Consider the following 22,928-nt stretch of genomic DNA (forward strand, 5'->3'; position numbering starts at 1 on the left):
AACTCAAGCTTTATGAGCGTGACTGAGTTACTTACGCTATTATCTTAGTCACAGGTTACCCAAGTTTAATTTACAATGATTTATCAGCCTGGTGCTGGATTGTAATGTGGAAATGGTATATTGTCGAAGAGTCCCGTTGTAATCATTCCTTAAGTAAGCCTATATATTATAAATTGAGATGTAGCTGGTCTCAATGATATTGAATATTGCTGCCTAATTTCTGCCCACATTTGTAATGGTGCATAGCATCTTGATATGTGAAATGATCTTTACAAACTTTATTTATATGCCAATTGCTTGGTGTATACTAATTTGCTTTAGTCTGCAATTGGTTAAATTTAAAGTGAAATCTTAACCAATAAATAATATTCCTTGGTCTGAGGAAAAAGTTAACAGTTCACCCGTTTTAATTTAAGTGTTCAAATGCCTGTGTTTTCTGCCCCTGTCTATCTGTAATCCATTCCACTGCCACAACCTTCAGATAGTTGAGTTTCTCCAATTTTAGCCTCTTGCAAAAACCTGATTTTTGCTGCCGCACAAATGAAGTCTTCCCGAGCCTAACAGGTTCTAGAGTTGTACATTTCTCCACTCTCCTCCTTGAAGTTTCTCTTTAAAACGTACTTGTTTGGCCTAGCATTAGCAACTTATTCACTACCCCTTGCATGATTTGGCATCAATTGGTTGACACAATAATTGCTTTAGGCTGTTTCAGGTACATTATAAGCATCTTTCAAATTTGAGTTTTGAAGATATCTATTTTTTTTTTTTAATATCTTGCTTTTAAACTTCATACCCTGAGAGAGGTATCGCAGACTGCGAACTTTCCATCCAGTGGAGTGACAGGTATAACAGATGACATTTCAAATGTAAGTTAGTGCTTTGGATAGATGGTCCAGGTTTAGTATTGTATAAGAAGTTTGCAAAGTATTGCCCATTTTATTAATCGAATCGCAGTGCAAATAATAGAACATGGGAACAAATGTTAGTTCAGAATCTTGTTATGACGACTTCTCCTCAAGGCTACATTGGGTATAAAGACACATGCTGGATCACAGTCAAACAATTTCCACAATAGGCCATGAGGATATAATAAAACTTCAGTTTTAAAATATAATATCGCCTAGTTTCAAATGAGATGGTAAAATGCCTATATGTTGTCTGTACAATAAAATCCCGTAACACTCCCGAGCTTTCAATTAGTGGTGTCTTATATTTTTGCCCAGGTATCGACTACAAACTGTGAAGTCCTTAGCAGGTGTCAGTCTTATGTTGCGGTTATTGTGGGCATGCTTGCGATGGGATGACATGGCAGTTAAACCACCAGCAGGTGTCAGCACTGCTCGTACAGGTATGGGTAGCATGAACACATTTGTGGTTGCAACTTAAAAGTTGCATTCTCAAGTAGTTTGATGAAGTGTGTTTGCAGCTGTTCAGGTATTAGATACCGCAAAATTAAGTTTTATGCAAGCTTCGTGGTCTTCCGAACATAATATTTCTCGTGTACTTGTTAACTTTCATAAATAAACTAAAAATATAGCAATCCATAGAAGGAAATGAGAGGGAGATAAAAAGACAAAAAAGTGCTGGAGTAACTTAATGGATCAGACAGCATCCGTGGGAGAACATGGATAAATGACGTTTCAGATTGAGACCCTTCTTCAACGTTAGAGGAGGAGAACTTCATCAAAGTAGGAGGAGAACTTCATCAAAGTAGGCATATCTTGAGGAGATTTTTCAGTAGAGCAGTCAAATTGTTGAAACAAGGAACTGCAGATGCTGGTTTGGGGAAAAAAAGATACAACGTGCTGGAGTAACTCAGCGGGTCAGGCAGCATCTCTGGAGAACATGGAATAGTGACGTTTCAGGTCAGGACCCTTCCTCGGACTTGCAATAGCATGCTACTTAGCAGTGTGTATATTTTTTTAAATCATACGTGTAAATAAGGGAATTTTGGTGACTGCGATGTCACCAAGAAAGTTCCAGGACTTTTAAGAGTTCACTGGAGAGAAATATATTCCCTGGAAAACTCAGTATGACTTATAAAGATCAAGATTGCAATTTAATAGTTATGACTTTTCTATCATTTGAAGTTTAGGTGTTTTGTCCTGTCCATTATTATTACTGTCGTAGAAGTAATCTGGCTTTTTTTTGACCAAAGGACAGCTTCAAGTCTTAGAACGCCATGAGTTTGATGCACAGTTGAGGGAAAAGATGTTAGCATGATGATCAAATAGTTCCCTTTATTTGTTTATTGTTGTAATGACAAATGATTACTTTTGTTTCAGTTACTACACACTGAAAGGCACATTGAGTGTAAACTTTGAAAAATTATGCTCAAGACTTTAAAATGCATGCATGATGTTCATTTTGGACAGTGCAGTGGTGCAGCAGGAAGTGCTGCTACAATCTATTTCCAGTGATCCGAGTTTGATCGTGGCTTCTAATACTATCTACGGGAATCGCACGTTTTCCCCAGGTCTTCAGTTTCCTCCCGCATCCAAAAGATGTGCCAATTGTTAAATTGCTCTCGTGTAGGAGGGTAGTAGGAGAACCAAGGGAGTTCATGGAGCTTATGAAAGAGAATTGGTTTCAGAGAAATAATTTGGGGAATGAGATTCCTCTGAGAACCAGCATATAGTTAATGTATACAATAGCCTCCTCTAGTGTTGTAAAATAAATATGAAGTTATTCAAAGATGGCCCCCTTTCAAGCTGCCTTGTTGATTAAATTCATCAAATGGCAAAATGTTGAAAATGTTCAAATTGGGACAAGATCAAAATATGGAAACTGCATCAAATGAATGTATCAAGCTGTGCCATATGTGTCAATGGCATTTAAGTTTGTAGGTGGAGAAGAGAATGCTGGAATTTGAGAAATTATGCTTGTCAGTAAGAATATTCATATAAAATTGTCAAAGTATCTGCATGTATCAGTGCCTGAAAGTCCAGGCCCAGCAATTTCCATAGTCTGGGTTGAGTGAGGTGTGTAATTTCAGCTATTCGAAGGTTGATTTTGCACTGAATCCTGATTGCGAGGTTACAAGCAGGAAGGGATAAATAAATAAATGACTTTTTAATAATAAACCTAAATTATACAGAAGCATAAATGCAATGCAGAAAATATTTTTATGGTATTACTTTGTATTTGTTGAATTTTAAGTTGTGATTATTGCTATTCACCTTTAAGACGTTCATCCGATATTTATGGTTAATAAAAATAAAAGTATGAATTCACACACATTATTGCAGAAACTACAGAAAGTGATATCACCACCACTGAGATTATCAAACGCAGAGATGTTGGACCTTATGGAATCCGTTCTGAATACTGCATTCGGAAAATTATCTGTCCCATTGGTGTACCCGAAACTCCAAAAGGTACAGCTCATCTTGTGAATATGTTTTCGTATTGAATGTAGCATTTTCAGCATATATTTGTTTTAATTTTAGTGCAGAGATTTATTTCTAATTCTTTTGACATTAGCTTTATTAAATTTAAACCTTTGTTCAAGATTTTACTGCTCCCTTAAACCTAACATTAGATTAATTCTTATGATGGACATGGAATTAATGCACCCTCACTTCAAGATTGTTATTTCATTCTGGTGTAGGTTTCATTGTTCTTTGTTGTTAACAAAAACTGATATGTGCCGTTGGTTCTGCTACTGGAGCTATTCTGAGTCTCCTGGTTACTGGCAAGAAAAACAACCAAACTCTCCCATTTCAATCAAATGTACCTACCGCTGCATCATTTTAATTCTCTGCTTTTCCATGTTACCATATACGTTTATTGTATCTGTTTTTCAAATTCTCATTTGAAGTCCCCTCTTTTTGTTTGTAATTATGTATTTCACCAGAGTTTGTCTCCCTACCAACACAGGCTCTTTCCCATCTATCCTTCTTGTCCTTATTTAAAGCTATAGATCTTTGTATAGTGACTCAAACTTGTTTTATCTACAATGGCTACTGAACCAAGCCCATCAAGCTTAATATGACCGTATTAACTTTGCACGTTCTCCATGTGACCACGTGACCTCCAGTGCTTTGATTTTCTCTCACAAACCCCAAGGACCTGCGGGTTTGTATTGGCCTCTGTTAAAGAAAATGCCTTTGATGTACATGGAGAAGATGCGAAAGTAGGATAACATAGAACTAATGTGAGCGAGTGATCGGTGGTCAGCAGGGACTTAATGGGCCAAATAGTCTTTTCCATGCTATATATTTATACTAAACTAAACTAAACAGCTGGCATTTTATTGAATGTATTTGTAGTTCTGCATAACACACTCTTTCCAGTACCTTGACTTTTCTTGTGTATTTCACATTAGGATTTAGATTTCATCTCACTCCATTAAACACTTCAGCTCAGTCATTTGTATCCTTTTCATAAAATCTTAGAAACCAGGCACAGAAGTGGGTAATTTCGGCCCCCTTCATCCACGCTGGCTCTCAGCAAGAATCCCATTTGTTCACTTTAGGCCTGTAACTGCTCCACCTTTCCTCTCCAAACACCTTCTGGACCAGCCTACCATGTGGGAGCTTGTCAAAAGCTTTATTGATGTCCATGTAAACGATATCCATTGTACTACCTTCATCAATTTTCCTAGTTGTCACCTCAAAATCTCAATCAGATTTGTGAAACAAGATCTACCTTGCACAGTACAGTGTTGACTCAATCCCTGCCTTTCTAAGTCAACACCAATCCTGTTCCTCAGAATCTTCCCCAACAGTAATGTAGGGCTCAACAGCCTGTAATTTTCCGTAAGGATGACAAGAATTAGTGAGTTTCTGGAACATTGTACAAAATTACGGTGTGCTGCAGTTTTTGAATCTCAACTTTGATACTTGTACCGATGCAGTCTGTATGCACTGCATTTTGGTAGCTCTTAATCAGGCCAGCAGATGAAACTCATTGCTTTCTTGATATGCTTTACATATGGAATTGAAAGTGTGTGTTAGTCTAGCCTGAAGGTGACAGATGTGCATGGACTATTATTGTTCCCTTAGTTTAAGATGTGAAATACAGGCAGGAAAAAAAAGATGCATGATGTTAAAGATCAGGAAATTCTGAAAGATGTTTTCAAAAATACTGTGCAATATGTTACTTATCGGTTAATGCTTTATTTATTTATTTATTTTTCCTCTTCTCGCCCGTTTTAAAGAAACCCCAACACCCCAGAGGAAAGGTCTTCGATCTAGTGCTTTACGACCGAAGAAGATTGAGGCCCCAAAACAGACTGGTCCTGTTATAATTGAGACCTGGGTCCCAGAAGAAGAACTGGATTTGTGGGAAATTCGCAGTTTTGCAGAGAGGTAGAACGGATTTGGGTTTCTGTGATAAATTATTGTTCAATGGTAGTTCTGAAAAACATAACCTATGTCCATTTTGTCTCGAGTTACTAAAGTTGGGAGGCTTATAAGAGATGCAGCAATATAGAAATTGTTATTATTGTGCTGCTTCAGATTTTCCTGATTGTATAGGGTATACGATTAATCTGAAACTTATGTTGCAATATTTGGTACTTATATAACATTCCAATTTCTACATTTGTGCTTCATGTAAGAACATCAGAAAGAAGTAGGAGACGGCAATTGGCTCTTCAGGTCTGCTCCATTATTCATCAAGACTATTTTTAAAAAACCTCACGGGATATATTAATCTCTGAAGTCGCATTATTTTAAGCCCAGGTCTCTTGGTTTTTGTTTTAAATTTGGGCACTATCAAGTAAATGTAAATGTAAATTTGGGCACTATCAAGTAAATGTAAATGTAGAAGATGCCTGTATTCCTTGTTTTATAAAGGATGTTGAGTAGAATTTCTTCAACTCCCACATATCCCATGCTAGCCATTTCTAGAATGATGTGCACTTCAATGCTTATGCTGGTAGTGGACTTGAGCGCAATAACAAATGGATCAATGGAAGTTCATTTCACTTAGGCTTTCACCACGTGCCCGATTCAAACCCAGCCCAGATGACATAGAAGTCCAGAAAACATAGAAGTTTTCTATTCCTAAACCTCCCTCGTGAAAGAGTCTGAGGCAGTTCGGATCCAATTTCTGATAATCGGAAAACTGCAACAACTGGCAGTATCACTCACCACAGGGTGTCGGCTATCAGAAAAGTGAAACATCTGTTTTGCTTCTGCAGTAACTCCTACTATTCTTGATTTTAATTTCTACTTGATGCTTAAAGTGCTTAAATTAGCATTAAGAAATCCCAAATTGGGATTCTACCTCCTCCTCCCAATTTCATTTTTTTTAAACTGAGAAACACAAACCAATACCAATAACCTGAGACCCTAACTAACACATTTCTGTTGAACATATTGTAGAAGAATGGCATTTGTCCAAGTCTATTTTAAGATATCATTTTTTTTTTTTATGAATGTTTTTTGGTCATTCGCTTGCTTGTGTGTTCTAGGGTGGAAAAGGAGAAGGCGCAGGCTGCTGAGCAGCAAGCAAAGGTTAGTGAGCAGAAGAAGTCCGAAGAGTTCAAGGCCCAACTCGAGGCCCAGCTTAAACAGCAGCGCTTGGCTGCTCAGCAGGTGGGAAGGCATGAGATTTCCTTATCCCACCTGTCAATAAGTTGCATTATTTAACAACTTAACAGGGGTTTCATTTTTGTTTTATTAATTTTGCCACTGTCAGTGGCTTGTTTTCAGCAGTACCAAATTTACACTTTGTGAATAATTGCATCATTGATCTTTAAACAATTTAAATTCTTACATAAAGGAAATATCACCTTGCGGTTATATTTTTGTTAAATGTATAATTTTTGACCACCTGGCAAGCGATTCGGATTTTCATTTGTTGATTTAATCGATTTCTTGTTCCAAAGGCTTGGCAGGATTCCAGTCTAGAGTTGTTCAAAGACATTGATTTAGGAACGGTGTTCTTGCATAAGAGATTACTGTGGAGTTTGAGTATATCACTAGAGCAGGAACATTTTAGGGAATTTTAGGAAAAGATTACATTGACTTGAATCATTTTCTTTGGAATGGAATAGACTGAAACAAAAAAAAATCAGTCCAGCGGCATAAAATGACACAAGGACAAGACAAGATGAATTGAGATAATTTTCCTTGAGCAACGTCATTAACCAGAAGATGTATTGGAGGAATGTTTGGGCGGGGGGGGCAGGAGGAGTGGAAGAGGGAAAGAGAGAAGAAGTTTAAATCTCCCCCCCCATTGAGGATGGCAGGTGTGTTTAAAGGAAACTTGAAAGCTTTAAGTGCTGTAACCAGGAAGGTTACATGCAAAAAATCAGGAGGGTTTTCAAATCATCTTGATAAGTACACCCTCTATAGACAATAGATAAAAAATATCCTCACACTGGCAACAGTTGCTGAGCTTAGTTTTGGTGCAGGGTTTAGTTTCATTAGCTCTACAGATACATTTGTGGAATGAATGTGCGACTGGATGAGCACCACAGGGGATGAGAGTCAAAGTCCTTGCTAGGGTACTCAAAGGTTTCTACTTTACTCTCCCAAATTGTGCACAGCGAGGGTGGACAGAATTGGCAAATAATTTCTATCCTCTTTATAACAATTTAAAGCATCAGAAAGTAGAAATAGTAGAAACATTTTCTCCATTTCTCACTGCAACTTTTCTTATTCCTCACTCTCCAGCCATTTGGGTGAAATGTAAAACTCATGACAATTCACTGTGCACCTTAATGGACAAATACCTTGCTTGATGATACTTCTTTGAATAGGTTGATTCTTCCTCGAAAGGCTAATTTCCAACGATCAAATTCAAAGGAAGTTTGATTAGTTTTGCAATAAAAATTTCAAAGCATATACTTGATCAACTGCAAATTGACAACTGCAAATGGATTGTGTTTAATACAAGGTGTTTGATGTATTGAGAGTTTTAAGATGACATGAATCAACTTTATCAATATATATGACCCAGCTTATTCATTGCAACTTGTACCTTTGGCACCTGAAACTGATTTATTACATTTTCATCTCTATCTTTTTCATCTGGCTAGTTAATAATAGTTTTGCAACATGTGTAATGAAGTTACAGCAGATTTTATCTTGTGGTGTTTTAAGGAGAATTATACTTTGTGGGAATTATGAAAGATTGAATATTAATTTACAGAGAATGTTGTTTGTCTTCAATAGCAATTAAAAAGGTTTATGTTTCATAATTATTAGCCAGTTGCATAACTTTGACATTTATACTATATTATCATTCCACTATACATTGGGACTTAATTGTATGTTTCTGGCCTTTGTATGTGCCGTTTTTTATGTCTTAAAATTCAAGAATATCTTAATCTGTTGAGTAAATGTTTTCAGTAATTAAATGTTATTACCATTTCATAAAAAATGTACCACGTGTTAACCTAAAAATATGTAAACTGTCAAACAAGTTATATTTTAAATGGGTGGGGAGACTTCAAATTAATTGGTCAAAATTTCAAAAGCTCACAATCTGGACATTATCACTTATTTCTGTAGGGTGGTCCATAAAAGTACAGTTAAATTACTTATTTATAAGCCACTGTTTGTTTGAAAATGTTCTGAATGCTTGCCATAAGTATAGTATTGATAATAATGTACTTGAATATTCCACAGTGTATATCTGTTAATAAGGTTGGTTTGTACGTGGGGAGTGACGGATGAGAATAGCAGACTGGGATATTTCCTTGTCGATCTGAAGATTGAAATATTGTGTTTTTGTGTGAAGACATTTTTGGTTCTTGATAAACCTTTGGTAACTTTTATTGTACCTTGACAGAAGCGTCTTGAGCAGCAAAAGTTGTCAGCCACGCCTAATTCTGCTGCATCTGCCTCTACGACCAACAGTACTGCTACCACTATTACCACTCCCCAGAAGTTAGTGGTAGGCTCCTTGGCAGGACAGGTCTCCCCAGGAACAAAAGTGGTATTTACCACTAAAGTGGGTTCACCAACTACAGTGACATTTCAGCCAAACAAGAATTTTCAGCAGAGTTTCGCTACTTGGATCAAGCAGGGCCAGAGTGGATCAGGTTTGTGTCTTAATGGATGCATCTTCTTAGTATTTGTATTTATATGAGAGTGAGTGACAAAAGAACGTGATCCAAAGTGTAATTGAATTTGCAGCTAGTTTCCTATTTCAGCATCACCAAAAACACGTTGCAGAAGCTTGTTCTTATCCAACGAAATGGGGAGGAAAGTTAGTTAACTTTTAATGTTGTTGATGAATTTTTTCAAGAATTATAAAGTACTAAGCCATTATCATTGATCAGCAGACTGCCTGGCCCTAAATAAAAAGCATATTTTGTAAATTATGACTCCTAATTCATATGAATACTTCAAAATCTAAAGAACTTAGATGTAAAATGAAATGTTCCAAACTTCTACTTTAAATTGTTTTGCCCAATCTTCATTTTACATTATACTGTGAAAAGTTAAATATTGATTTTTTTTTTTTTTTTTGCTTCATCATATGCTGTTTGTGTATCCTTCAATGTAATTGCTGCTCAGCCAGATGACTGACATGACAGATTGCAGAGATCCAGGGATGTAATTGAATTGAAGCCTGACAACAACTGATGACAAAAGGAGGAGGTTCTTGCCATAGATTGCCAGACCTTTTGTAGGCAGCTTTCTTCGATGTTGTAGCCTCTGTGAACAAATTCTGGGTCATCTGTTTTGCCCTTCATACTCGCTGGATCAGGCAACTTCACTAATCAATGTGTAATTGTACACAGCACACATAGTTGAGAAAAAACAAATTGCATATTTTTGTGTGAGAAAGAACTGCAGATGCTGGATAAAATCGAAGGTAGACACAAAATGCTGGAGTAACTTAGCGGGTGAGACAGCATCTATGAAGAGAAGGAATGGGTGACATAATCTCAATCAATCTTTCCAGGTGAGGCAAAGGTTCACTTGCACCTCCTCCAACCTCATCTACTGATTCCGCTGTTCCAGGTGTCAACTTCTCTACATCGGCGAGCAAGCGCAGGCATGGCGATCGTTTCGCTGAACACCTCCGCTCAGTCCGTCGTAACCAACCTGATCTCCCGGTTGCTCAGCACTTCAACTCCCTCTCATTCCCAATCTGACCTTTCTGTCCTGGACCTCCTCCGTTGTCAGAGCGAAGCCCATCACAAATTGGAGGAACAACACCTCATATTTCGCTTGGGTAGTTTACACCCCAGTGGTATGAACGTTGACTTCTCTAATTTCAGATGGCCCTTGCTCTCTTCCTCCTTCCCCTCGCCCTTCCCAGTTCTCCTACGTCCTACTGTCTCTGCCCACTTTCTATCTTTTTCCCGCCCCCCCCTCCACCCCCCCTGACATCAGTCTGAAGAAGGGTCTCAACCCGAAACGTCACCCATTCCTTCTCTCCATAGATGCTGCCTCACCCACTGATTACTCCTTGCATATTTTTGTCTTTGACTCGGCAAGTAACAAACGTAGAAAATAGGTGCAAGAATAGGCCATTCGGTCCTAGCCAGCACCGCCTTTCAATATGATCATGGATGATCCTCCAAAATCAATACTCCGTTCTGGCTGTTTCCTCATATACCTTGATTCCCTTACCCCAAAGAGCTAAATTTAACTCTCTCTTGAAAACATCCAGTGAATTGGCATCCACTGCCATCCATGCAGAGAGACCTGGGTGTCATGGTACACCAGTCATTGAAGGTAGGCATGCAGGTGCAGCAGGCAGTAAAGAAAGCGAATGGTATGTTAGCTTTCATTGCAAAAGGATTTGAGTATAGGAGCAGAGAGGTTCTACTGCAGTTGTACAGGGTCTTGGTGAGACCACACCTGGAGTATTGCGTACAGTTTTGGTCTCCAAATCTGAGGAAGGACATTATTGCCATAGAGGGAGTGCAGAGACGGTTCACCAGACTGATTCCTGGGATGTCAGGACTGTCTTATGAAGAAAGACTGGATAGCTTGGTTTATACTCTCTAGAATTTAGAAGATTGAGAGGGGATCTTACAAAATTCTTAAGGGGTTGGACAGGCTAGATGCAGGAAGATTGTTCCCGAGGTTAGGGAAGTCCAGGACAAGGGGTCACAGCTTAAGGATAAAGGGGAAATCCTTTAAAACTGGGATGAGAAGAACTTTTTTCACACAGAGAGTGGTGAATCTCTGGAACTCTCTGCCACAGAGGGTAGTTGAGGCCAGTTCATTGGCTATATTTAAGAGGGAGTTAGATGTGGCCCTTGTGGCTAAGGGGATCAGGGGGTATGGAGAGAAGGCAGGTACGGGATACTGAGTTGGATGATCAGCCATGATCATATTGAATGGCGGTGCAGGCCCGAAGGGCCGAATGGCCTACTCCTGCACCTAATTTCTATGTTTCTGTGGCAGAGAATTCCACAGATTCACAACTGGGTGAAAATGTTTTTCCTCATCTCAATCCTAAATGGCCTACTCCTTATTCTTAAACTGTGACCCATGGTTTTGAACTCCCCCAACATCCGGAACATTTTTCTTGCATCTACCCTGCTAATCCTCTAAGAAATTTGTATGATTCGATAAGATATCCTCTCATCCTTCTAAATTCCAGCAAATACAAGCCCAGTCAACCTATTCTTTCATCATATGTCAGTCCCGCCATCCCGGGAATTAAACTGCTGAATCTACGCTGCACTCCCTCAATAGCAATAATGTCCATCCTCAAATTAGGAGACCAAAATTGCACACAATACTCCAGGTGCGGTCTCACCAGGGCCCTGTACAACTGCAGTAGGACCTCCTTGCTCCTAAACTCAAATCCTCTTGCAATGAAGGCTAATTATTGGCTTTCTTTACTGCCTACTGTATCTGCATGCTTACTTTCAGTGATGATGTACAAGCATACTCGGGTCTCGTTGTACCTCCCCTTCTCCTAATCTGACACCATTCAGAGAATAATCTGCCTTCCTGTTCTTGTCACCAAAGTGAATACCTCGCATTTATCCACATTATATTGCATCTGTCATGCATCTGCCCACTCACCCAACCTATCCAAGTCGCCCTGCAGCCTCATAGCATCCTCCACAACTCACACTGCCACCAGCTTTATGTCATCAGCAAACTTATAGATGTTACATTTAATTCCCTTGTCTAAATCGTTAATATATATATTGTAATCAACTGGGTTCCCAGCACCGAGCCTTGCGGCACCCCACTAGTCACTGCCTGTCATTCTGAAAGGGACTCATTAATTCCTACTCTTTGCTTGCTGTCTGCCAACCAGCTCTCTATCCATGTCAATACCCTACCCCCAATACCATGTGCTATAATTTTGCACACTAATTTCTTGTGTGGGATCTTGTCAAAGGGTTTTTGAAAGTCCATATACACCACATCCACTGGTTCTCCCTTATCCATTCTACTTGTTACATCCTCAAATTTTCAAAAGATTGGTCAAGCATGATTTCCCCTTCATAAATCCATGCTGACGTTGACTGACCCCGTCACTGTTTTCCAAGTGCACTGCAATAACATATTTAATAATCGACTCGAGTATCTTCCCCACTACTGATCTAAAGCTAACTGATCTATAATTCTCTGTTTGCTTTCTCCCTCCTTTCTTAAAAAGTGGAGTTACATTGGCTACCCTTCAGTCCACAGGAACTGATCCAGAGTCGAGAGAACATTGGAAAATGATCACCAACGCATCCACGATTTCTATGACCACCTCCTTGAATACTCTGGGATGCAGACCATCTGGCCCTGGGGATTTATCTGCCTTCTGTCCCAACAGTTCACCTAACACCATTTTCTGACTAATATGGATTCCCTTCAGTTCCTCCCTCCCATTAGATCCTCGGTCCCCTAGTATGTCCGGGAGATTGTTTATGCCTTCCTTAGTGAAGACAGAACCAAAGTACTCGTTCAACTGTTCTGCCATTTCCCTGTTTGCCATTATAAATTCACCTGTCTCTGACTGTAAGGGACCTACATTCATCTTCACTAATATTTTCCTTTTTACATACCTATAGAAACTTTTACAGTCAGTTTTTATGTTTCCCGCAAGCTTTCTTTCATGCTTTCCCCCCCCCCCTCTTAATTAAATCCTTTGTCCTCTTCTGTTGAGTTCTAAATTTCTCCCAGTCTTCTGGTTTGCCGCTTCTTCTGGCCAATTTATATACCTCTTCCTTGGCTTTAAACTACGTTTGGAAACAATTCATGATGGTGGCCTATTTAACTGGTTTCATCTGTCATGGAGGTCTCAAAATGTGAATAGAGCATTGAAAATTTACATTAATTATTTCTTTGTTCTTATTTTTGCACATCATTGTACATTTGGCATTTGTCACAGGGCCGAGGAGGAGAATTGGGCACTGTTCCAAAACACTGTCCTTCAGTGGGAAAGGCATAAAGCTGTCTGTGTTCATCAAGGGTTGCTGAACTATGCATGACATAATATATTGGACATCAGCTGGGGAATGAATGCACTTGCAAGGTTTTCAGTCATGCTTAGTAGAAAGTCTTGAATTTAGAAACGTACCTATTTTGCAACAGATCAATCAATATATTTAAATAGTTTGAATGCATTTAATTATGCATCAATGGTTGCTAATCGTACACAAGTGGGTTAGTAGCATCTCATCATTATTTGACTTAACTGTACATTTGGTTACTTGTACGGTCAAAAAGACAAAAATATGCATAATTTTTATCAAGCGTGCATGCTCAGCTTTTTTCAGTATTTGCTTTTTAAATTTGGTTTTATTGGTTAACAGCAGACACAATAATTTCTTCAAACACTAGCTTTTATTCTCTACATGTTTGCAAATATAAGTAAGTACTTTTATTCTCTGGCTATCTATTAGTCACCAGCACAGTTGCTACTACAGGTACAACAATTGCCACCGCAGGTCAGACGTTCCAGATCACAGGGAGCCCGGTAACCATGACGGGAAAGGTGATAACTGCCAAGCTTCCACTCCCGGCAAACAGCAAAATCCTCACCGTCAACGTGCCAACCACTCAAGGAGGTAGGGTGGAGTCTATTAATGTGTTATTTATGTGACGGAAGGTTAAATTGTTACACCAATGTCTGTCAGGGTATAACTGGCTGCAGTATCCTTTTTTAAATAGAGATACAAGTGACTGCAAATGTGGGTATCTGGAGCAACAAAAGGAGAGTTGCTGGAGGAACGCTGAGTTAGTCCAGCATTTTGTGGCTATCTGCGGTGTAAACCGGCATCCACAGTTCCTTCCTATACAGCTCTCTTTTGTTGTTGTATTTTTAATTATGTTTGTTGTTGTGTGACATACATTATTGCCTCTTTTAAAAAAATTATAAACTGTACTTAGCATGGGGTGGAAAAGCTGCTGAGCTCAGACAGCGGCGAAAGTTGGGGCATGGTAGTTTGTGACCCCAGTTGGTGACCCAATTATCTTCATTTTTTAAATAGGACATTTGGCCCCAGTGCCTCTTTGCACTGGCCTTTTACAAATATTTGGAGATTTCTGCAAGTTAGAAGAGCTGCTCCATTCTAGCCTAGTTTCAACCTCGCATTGTTGTATTCACAGAATTATCCCATTCTCCTCCACCACAATGCATGTCCCACCAGATGAATAACAGCCAGCAGAGGTTCCCGCTAAGTGCTATATACTGAGATAGGAGTGCTCCTGCAAGTTCTTAACATTGACAGTGGACCCCATTAAGTATTGTGGCTTCAGGTTAAAGAAATAAATAAACCCTGCTGATTATCTGCCTCCTTGCCTCAGACGATGAGTCGGTACTTCTCCAGAATAAGCATCATTCAAAAGAAGTGCACAGAGTAGCAAACGCCTAGGGTGGTGTTTACCTATCACCTAGAGTGGCTCAGTGAACAAGCTGAAAGTAGAGGGGAGAGAAAGAAAAGGCCAGAACAAAGCACGGCCAGCAACAGATGACCAGGTAAAGGGCCTATCCCATTTGTGCGATTTTTTTTTTTTTGGCGACTTGCCGGCACCCGTCATAGTCGTAGCAGGTCTCCAAAAATTTTAAACATGTTGAAAATCCAGCGGCGACCAGAAAAAGATATGACTCTTTGGGCGACTACTCACGACAGTACAGGCGTGCCCCTGCGATATCGTGAAATTTTCAGAGACCTGCTGCGACTATGACGGGTACCGGCAAGTCGCCGAAAAAATCGCATAAGTGGGACAGTTATGGAAAAGGGTGCTCCTTTTTCTCCAGAGATGCTGCCTGACCCACTGAGTTACTCCAATACCTTGTGTCTATCTTCAGTCAGAGATGTTGTTAGCTCTCGGATTGTGTTCCTTTGCATTTGAAGCACTGCTTTGTAACGTTGAAGATGAAATCAGAATCTTTTGTACATTCAACTATTTCCAGGAAGTCTAAAGTGACAGTTGTCACAACAATTTATTGTTGTTTTAAAACATGCCATGAATTCCATTCCATGTGGATATAGCAAAGTAGAAAACAGTCAACTACTTTTAAGTGACTGCATTCTAATATAGACGTTATGATTGATTGCTCATAAACCTTTATGAATTGGGAAGGAATTGTTTCTTTTGAATTTCCAAATAATAGATGTGTAGGCACCTCAATATAAATGTTTTATCACCTCTGCTTACTGTGCTGCCAAGCCCAATGTCATCAGTAAACTTAAGCTTCATTTACCTGGTGAACATGGTAAACATTGCCAATGATTCCACGCTGTATCCATTTATACAAAGTTTATTTTGTAGAAACCCATTAAATGCTTTCATCGTTTTACTTTTATAGTAACTAATATATATAGCTTTTTTTTAAGGTTGCCAGCACCATCGTAAAATTCAGCTATCTGCTAAGCAAACTGTATAAATTCATAAAATAGGAAATACTCGGGTTGAATCTATGATGAAAGAAGCAGAGTAATTGATCTTTCATCTGAGAAGTTTTATGAATCCATGTTAACTCCTCTGATCAGGTCATATTTGGTCAAACATTTGACTGTTCTATCTTCAATAGTTTCTATTCGCCACAGGACTACACACCTTAGACATAAGATCTATGAACATAATTTTTTTCCATTATCACTATGTGCTGAAACAGTCTGAATAATTGAGATTGGTACTGAATGAACAAGCATTTACCATTGTCTAATGCATGGGCAGTGATTGTTCTCGATGAACGTTGAGTTTTCCCTGTCATTTTTGTAGGAGTAGTTCAGGTGCAGCAGAAAGTTTTGGGAATCATTCCATCAGGCACTACTTCAAGCCAGCAAACCTTTACTTCATTCCAACCAAGAACTGCCACAGTAACTCTGCGGCAGAATGCACCGGGTACAACAACATCAACTCAGCAGGTACAGGTATTTACTATTTTGATTACTCATATTTTAAATCTATTTGTTTTAAAGAATGGATCCGTGCAATTATACTTGATGTTCCTAATTCAACATTAAAAAGTATCATTTATTTGCTGGAGTATATGTATTCAAGTTACATGATGCATAAGAACAGTTCCAGCAGGGATATGATAACTCCCATCAGCACAAACTACCTTCAGATCATCTATTTTTAGAAATGTATCATTGTTCCTACATTGTTACAAAATCCTGGAATTCTCTTTTTAATAACTACGTGCTGCAGTTTATTAGCAGTGGGATAGTAATAAATACTAACTTTGCCAGTGATATCTTTATTGTGTGAATGAAGTAAAAGTATGCATGATGGGGCAAATGGCTGTTTAATTCCTTGTTCTAGGCTGAGTGCAGTTCAGCAACAGGCAACTGGGTTATTGCATGCACACAAATAATTGAAGATGGTTCTTGTGTTCATTACATTGGGTTTCAGCAGTTCAGACCTTGGACAGTTTCAGTTTAGTTCAGTTTTACTGGTCACAATACAATACAATACATTTGTGTCATTGTGTAATTTCGTTTGAACCTCACTGAGGTTCAAACGAAATTTGGTTTCTGCAGTCATACACACAAGAAAAAGAACCAAGACACAACCCAATTTACACAAACATCCATCCCAGTGAATCTCCTCCTCACTGTGATGGAAGGCAAAGTCTTATCTCTCCCCTGCACTCCCCATTCTCCTCCCGATGTCAGTCAAAGCCCCCCGGCGGGCGATGGTAAGTGTCCCGCGGCCATTAAAGCCGCGCCGGGCGATGCAAGGCCGCGCTCCGGGTCTTGATGTTGGAGCTCCCGGCGGGCGCTAGCAAGTCCCGCGTCCATTTAAAGCCGCGCCGGGCGATGATGTAAGGCCTCGCTCCAGGTAATTTTCAACCCCGCAACTTGGGCGGGAGAAGTCGCCGTTGCGGAAGCCCCGAAAAGCGGTCTCCCAGCAGGGACCTGCGGGCTCCCGGTGTCACTGTCCACCAGACCTGCGGTTGGAGCCTCCGAATCCCCAGGGTCGGGTCGCAGCAGCGCGCCACCACAGCTCCTCCCGCTCCGAACTCGGCCAGCTCCACGGTGGTAAGTAGGTCCACAGCTCCGCGACTGGAGCCCCAGGTCGTTCCAGTTGGAGGCCGCTCCACGGTGCTAGGCCCCAACGACAACGGAGACCCGACAGGAAAAAGGTCGGGTTCTCCGTGCAGGGGAAAGATTTTAAAAGTTTCCCCGCCCCCCGCCCCCCACACACATACCAAGTTTAAAAAAAAAGCACTTTAAACTCCATTCAAACATTCAAACGCGACAAAAAATTAAAAAAACGACAGACGCACTGCAGAGGCCGCTGCAACGTGAGTCACGCCGCCCACCCAACAAACGTAGTCTGTTCTTCAAATTTGAAGATTTTGAGCCAAACACGAAGTTCTGGAGGAACACATCAGTTTAGGCATAATCTGTGGAGGGAATGGACGGAAGATGTTTCTGATCATAACCCTTTGTCAGTCTAAAGAGGGGTCCCGACCCGAAACATTGTCTCTCCATTCCCTCCCCAGATACTGCCTGAACTGCTGAGTTCCTCCAGCACCTTGAGGTTTGCTCAAGATACAGACACCTGCAGTTCCTTGTGTCCACATTGAAGACTTTGAATTTAGTAACCTTGGAGTTGCTGGTAGAAACACAAGTTTTAATTAATTTAAATTTGTTGGGAAATAACTATACCCATTCTCTTTTGTAACCTCTGATAATATTGTCCTTCGGCATGATAATTCCTATTTTGTAATGAATATTATTTAATGTTTTATGCCAGGTTCTGACCACAGGAGGAACAACGCAGATACGTCCTGGTGTTACCGTTATAAGGACACCCTTTCAACAGACTGCAGCAATTGGGAAGACTATAATACGAACACCTTTGATGTTGCAACAAGGTATACTCCCAGCCAGTAAGTTTACCTTTTGTATTTCCTAGATTATCATGTGGCACATCAACCAACCCCATTTGTACTCGCCGTCTGCAAACTTAGTCCCATTTCTTTTTCACTTAATTCAGATTCAGATTCAGATTCAATTTTAATTGTCATTGTCAGTGTACAGTACAGAGACAACGAAATGCATTTAGCATCTCCCTGGAAGAGCGACATAGCAAACGATTTGAATAAATAATAATAAGTGTCCGGGGGGGGGGGGGGGGGGGGGGGGGGGTGGTGGTGATTGGCAGTCACCGAGGTACGTTGTTGAGTAGAGTGACAGCCGCCGGAAAGAAGCTGTTCCTCGACCTGCTGGTTCGGCAACGGAGAGACCTGTAGCGCCTCCCGGATGGTAGGAGGGTAAACAGTCCATGGTTGGGGTGAGAGCAGTCCTTGGCGATGCTGAGCGCCCTCCGCAGACAGCGCTTGCTTTGGACAGACTCAATGGAGGGGAGCGAGGAACCGGTGATGCGTTGGGCAATTTTCACCACCCTCTGCAATGCCTTCCGGTCGGAGACAGAGCATTTGCCATACCATACTGTGATGCAGTTGGTAAGGATGCTCTCGATGGTGCAGCGGTAGAAGTTCACCAGGATCTGAGGAGACAGATGGACCTTCTTCAGTCTCCTCAGGAAGAAGAGACGCTGATGAGCCTTCTTGATCAGAGTAGAGGTATTGTGGGTCCAAGAGAGGTCATCGGAGATGTTGACTCCCAGGAACCTGAAGCTAGAAACACGTTCCACCTCCGTCCCGTTAATGTGGATGGGGGTGTGCGTGCCGCCTCTGGACTTCCTGAAGTCTACAATGAGCTCCTTGGTCTTCTTGGAGTTAAGGGCCAGGTTGTTGTCAGCGCACCATGCTGCTAAGTGCTGGACCTCCTCCCTGTAGGCCAGCTCATCGTTGTTGCTGATGAGGCCAATCACCGTTGTATCATCTGCATACTTGATGATGGTGTTAGTACCATGTACAAGTGTGCAGTCATAGGTGAAGAGGGAGTAGAGGAGGGGGCTCAGCACACAGCCCTGTGGAACGCCGGTGTTCAGGGTGAGGGTTGAAGAGGTGTGCTTGTCTAACCTCACAGACTGGGGTCTGTTGGTTAGAAAGTCCAGTATCCAGTTGCAGAGGGAGGGGTCGATGCCCAGGTTACCGAGTTTGGTGATCAGTTTTGATGGTATAATGGTGTTGAATGCTGAGCTGTAATCGATGAACAGCATTCTTACGTAAGTGTCTCTGTTGTCGAGGTGGGAGAGGGCGGAGTGAAGTGCCGTTGAGATGGCATCCTCCGTACTCCTGTTCTTGCGGTAGGCAAACTGATAGGGATCCAGTGTGGGGGGTAGGCAGCTTTTGAGGTGTGCCAGGACCAGCCTCTCGAAGCACTTGGTGATGATGGGGGTAAGTGCAACTGGGCGGAAGTCGTTGAGGCTTGCCGCAGTGGAGTGTTTTGGCACTGGCACGATGGAGGTGGTTTTAAGGCAAGTGGGGACAACTGCTTGGGCAAGTGACAGGTTGAAGATGTCAGTCCAGACGTCTGTCAGCTGTGCAGCACAGGCCCTGAGCACGCGCCCGGGGATGCCGTCGGGGCCAGCAGCTTTACGTGCATTAGTCTTACTCAGTGCCACGTACACGTCGTAGGGGGTGAGTGTGAGGGGTTGGTGATCGGCAGGTAGCACAGCCTTGATGGCTGTCTCTAGATTGTCCCTGTCGAAGCGGCCATAGAAGTGATTAAGCTCCTCAAGGAAGGAGGCGTCGCTGGATGTGGGGGTGATGTTGGAGGGTCTGTAGTCCGTGATGGCCTGGATGCCTTGCCACATGCGTCGGGGGTCGGAGTTGTTGTTGAAGTGCTCCTCAATCCTGAGCTTATGGCAGTGCTTGGCCTTCCTGATGCCCCTCTTCAGGTTAGCCCTGGATGAACTGTAGGCTCGAGCATCGCCTGACCTGAAAGCGGTGCCCCGTGCTTTCAGCAGTAGCCTGACCTCGCTGTTTATCCATGGCTTCTGATTCGGCTATATGGTCACCTGTTTGAGGGAGGTGACACTATTGATGGTGGAGTTTATAAAGTCCAGAACAGAGGATGTGTAGGAATCAATGTCCGTGTGGGAGTCAAGGGTGGCCTGGGCTGCAAACGCCTTCCAATCAGTGTTTCCAAAACACTGTTGAAGTGTGAAGTCCGCTTCCTCTGACCAGACTTTAACTGTCCTCACAGTTGGTTTAACCCGTCTGATGAGTGGGGAGTACTTAGGGAGCAGGAACAATGAGACGTGATCAGACTGACCAAGGTGGGGGAGGGGGATGGCTTTGTAAGCTTCAGCCATGTTGGTGTAGACTTTGTCCAGTGTCTTGTCTACTCTAGTGGGGAAGGATACATGTTGGTGGAATTTGGGGAGTACAGTCTTCAGGTTGGAGTGATTGAAGTCACCCGCAACAATGAAGGCTGCCTCGGGGTTGTGCGTCTGTTGTTTGCTAATGGCAGTATGCAGCTCTTTCATTGCAAGCTTGGCATTAGCATCAGGAGGGATATAGGCTGCAGTCACAACAGTGGAGGTGAACTCTCTGGGCAGATAGAACGGTCTGCATCTAACCAAGAGGAACTCAAGGTTAGCTGAGCAGTGACTCTCGATGATGGTGGAGTCCGTGCACCATGCTTTGTTTACATAAATGCACAGACCCCCCCCTCTGGTCTTACCAGAGTCTGATGTCCTGTCCGCTCGGAGTAAATGACGCCCCGATAGCTGGATGGCGCTGTCAGGAACGTCAGTGTTGAGCCAAGTTTCCGTGAAGATCAGGATGTTGCAGTCCTTGGTCCAGTTGTGGGAGGTGATCCTTAGCCGGAGTTCATCCATTTTGTTTGCCAGTGAGCGCACGTTGGCGAGGAAAAGGCTAGGAATCGCTGTAAATTGGTGCACATCTTTTCTCCATTTAGTGTGCCATCATTTCAATACATTCTCATACAATGTGTCATCATCGCCCATGTTTCCTCCCTAAACCATGCACAGGTACAGCATTTGAGAGGCTGTTATCCAATGCTAGGCTCTTCAATGTATTGTGGCCCACAAATATTTATGCAACATGTGAAATTAACTTGAATCAAATCTGCAACGTGAAGCTCAATAACTATTTCCAAAAAGAGGGTAATCTACTGCAGAGATGACGAGAGTTGAGAGCTGTCGAGAGCAAGGCAAGAGTGATGCAGGCATAGGCGTTCCTACAAGTTTCTTCTCTACAGAGCAGGAGCAATGTATATAGTTCAGATTGAACATGTTCATGCTTAGTTTGTTTAAAAGGTGGCATGATATATAGAATGGAGGAAACTACATAACTGTTCACATAACTACATATGATTGCTTAAACATTCAATGAAAGGCATTTATAAAAGTCACAATATACTCCTCACAAATGAGGACTAAGAGTTCTGTAACCAAACCAGAATGGTCCTTCATTGTAAATAAGCCTGCACTCTGATATGTAAATAAACACAGGTCAAACTCGATCTGCTTCCTAATATTAGTACTGATGCACTTTCCGGTTTCTTTTTCTGATGCTTAAAACTAGTAGAAATTTCAAAATATCCTAACCCACTGCCCTTTCATAATTGAAGTGCTAAATACATTGTTCAAATGTTTTATGGTTTTGCTTCATGTAAATGGCATTCTTGCCTACAATCGCGCCTCACTTGATCTGTCGAAGAGCCTTTAACCACCTCACTAGAATCATGAAGGTAAAAAGGTAGCTATATACCCATTGTGAATTTATTGACTCTGTGAACGAGCTAACAGTTTAATTCCAAAATAATGTCACTAATTCCCTTGGTTTTCTTTTTCCCTTGCATTTAATCACCACTTCTTCCATCATTAGACGTGTTACAATAGTTTACTGGGCTTACCAAGGTCAGGGTACTTATAACAATTGTATTAATAGAAAGGTCAATTTGGGAAGATCTATTACCTTCCAATATTTAAAGCAGAGGATCAGGAAGTTCACCAGGAAAAGTGATCGATACTGCTAGTCATAATTAATCCAGCTATTCTACTTGTTTTCCAGGTCAAAACCAACAGATGGTCACCCAGATTATTCGCGGGCAGACTGTAACAACGATGTCGAATGCGGGCAATTTAGTTCAAAATTCCACCCAGAAGATGGTTACTGCTCCAAGCACACCAATGCAGCCTATCCAAAGTCGGCCTGCCACACCACAAGGCCAACAGCCAATCCAAAGGCCACAACAGGGACAGGTTCGATTAACAATGGCACAACTCACTCAACTCACGCAGGGACAGGTAAGAAATGTAATGTTTCCAGCAGGGATTGAGGAAAGCCACTCTAGAGGAATGCTACCCCATAGAGTGTCAGAAATGTCATTTAATTCCAATCCATAAATCAAGAAGGTGAATAGCTGATCTAAGTTTTCTATTTGGAAGTGATCGTTACATTTATTCGACGCTGCTTTTCTCAATAGTGGCAAATCTATCTAATGTCTTTAAAAGTAGGTGGGGGAACATTGTATTGAGGAAATTTAGACTCGGTAACTGAATGTAGACCGTTTGAGTTGATGAATATGTGGCATTTGGGTTTAGTATTGGAAAGTGTGAGTTTATGCCCTTCAGTACTTGGAAACTAAAGATAGACTATTATTTAAATGAAGAAAGATTTAACAGAACAGAGAGATCTAGATGTTCTTG

The 22,928-nt window shown here is 41.4% G+C and overlaps 1 protein-coding gene across 13 annotated transcripts in view; it reads left to right on the forward strand.

Moving 5' to 3' along the window:
- bptf (bromodomain PHD finger transcription factor) overlaps positions 1-22,928 on the forward strand; it is a 108,696-nt gene that overhangs the window by 60,057 nt on the left and 25,711 nt on the right. For 5 of the 13 annotated variants that reach the window (XM_055653777.1, XM_055653768.1, XM_055653775.1 and 2 more), the window contains 9 exons: positions 1,224-1,348; positions 3,249-3,377; positions 5,162-5,312; positions 6,422-6,545; positions 8,749-9,001; positions 13,781-13,945; positions 16,107-16,258; positions 18,093-18,228; positions 22,291-22,526. In XM_055653777.1, the coding sequence (XP_055509752.1) occupies positions 1,224-1,348; positions 3,249-3,377; positions 5,162-5,312; positions 6,422-6,545; positions 8,749-9,001; positions 13,781-13,945; positions 16,107-16,258; positions 18,093-18,228; positions 22,291-22,526 (1,471 nt within the window). The remainder of the gene's footprint in view (positions 1-1,223; positions 1,349-3,248; positions 3,378-5,161; positions 5,313-6,421; positions 6,546-8,748; positions 9,002-13,780; positions 13,946-16,106; positions 16,259-18,092; positions 18,229-22,290; positions 22,527-22,928) is intronic. The other 8 variants (XM_055653779.1, XM_055653780.1, XM_055653770.1 and 5 more) reach the window with 7 other exon arrangements.

The sequence above is a fragment of the Leucoraja erinacea genome, chromosome 23, assembly GCF_028641065.1.
Source record: "Leucoraja erinacea ecotype New England chromosome 23, Leri_hhj_1, whole genome shotgun sequence".
NCBI lineage: Eukaryota > Metazoa > Chordata > Chondrichthyes > Rajiformes > Rajidae > Leucoraja > Leucoraja erinaceus.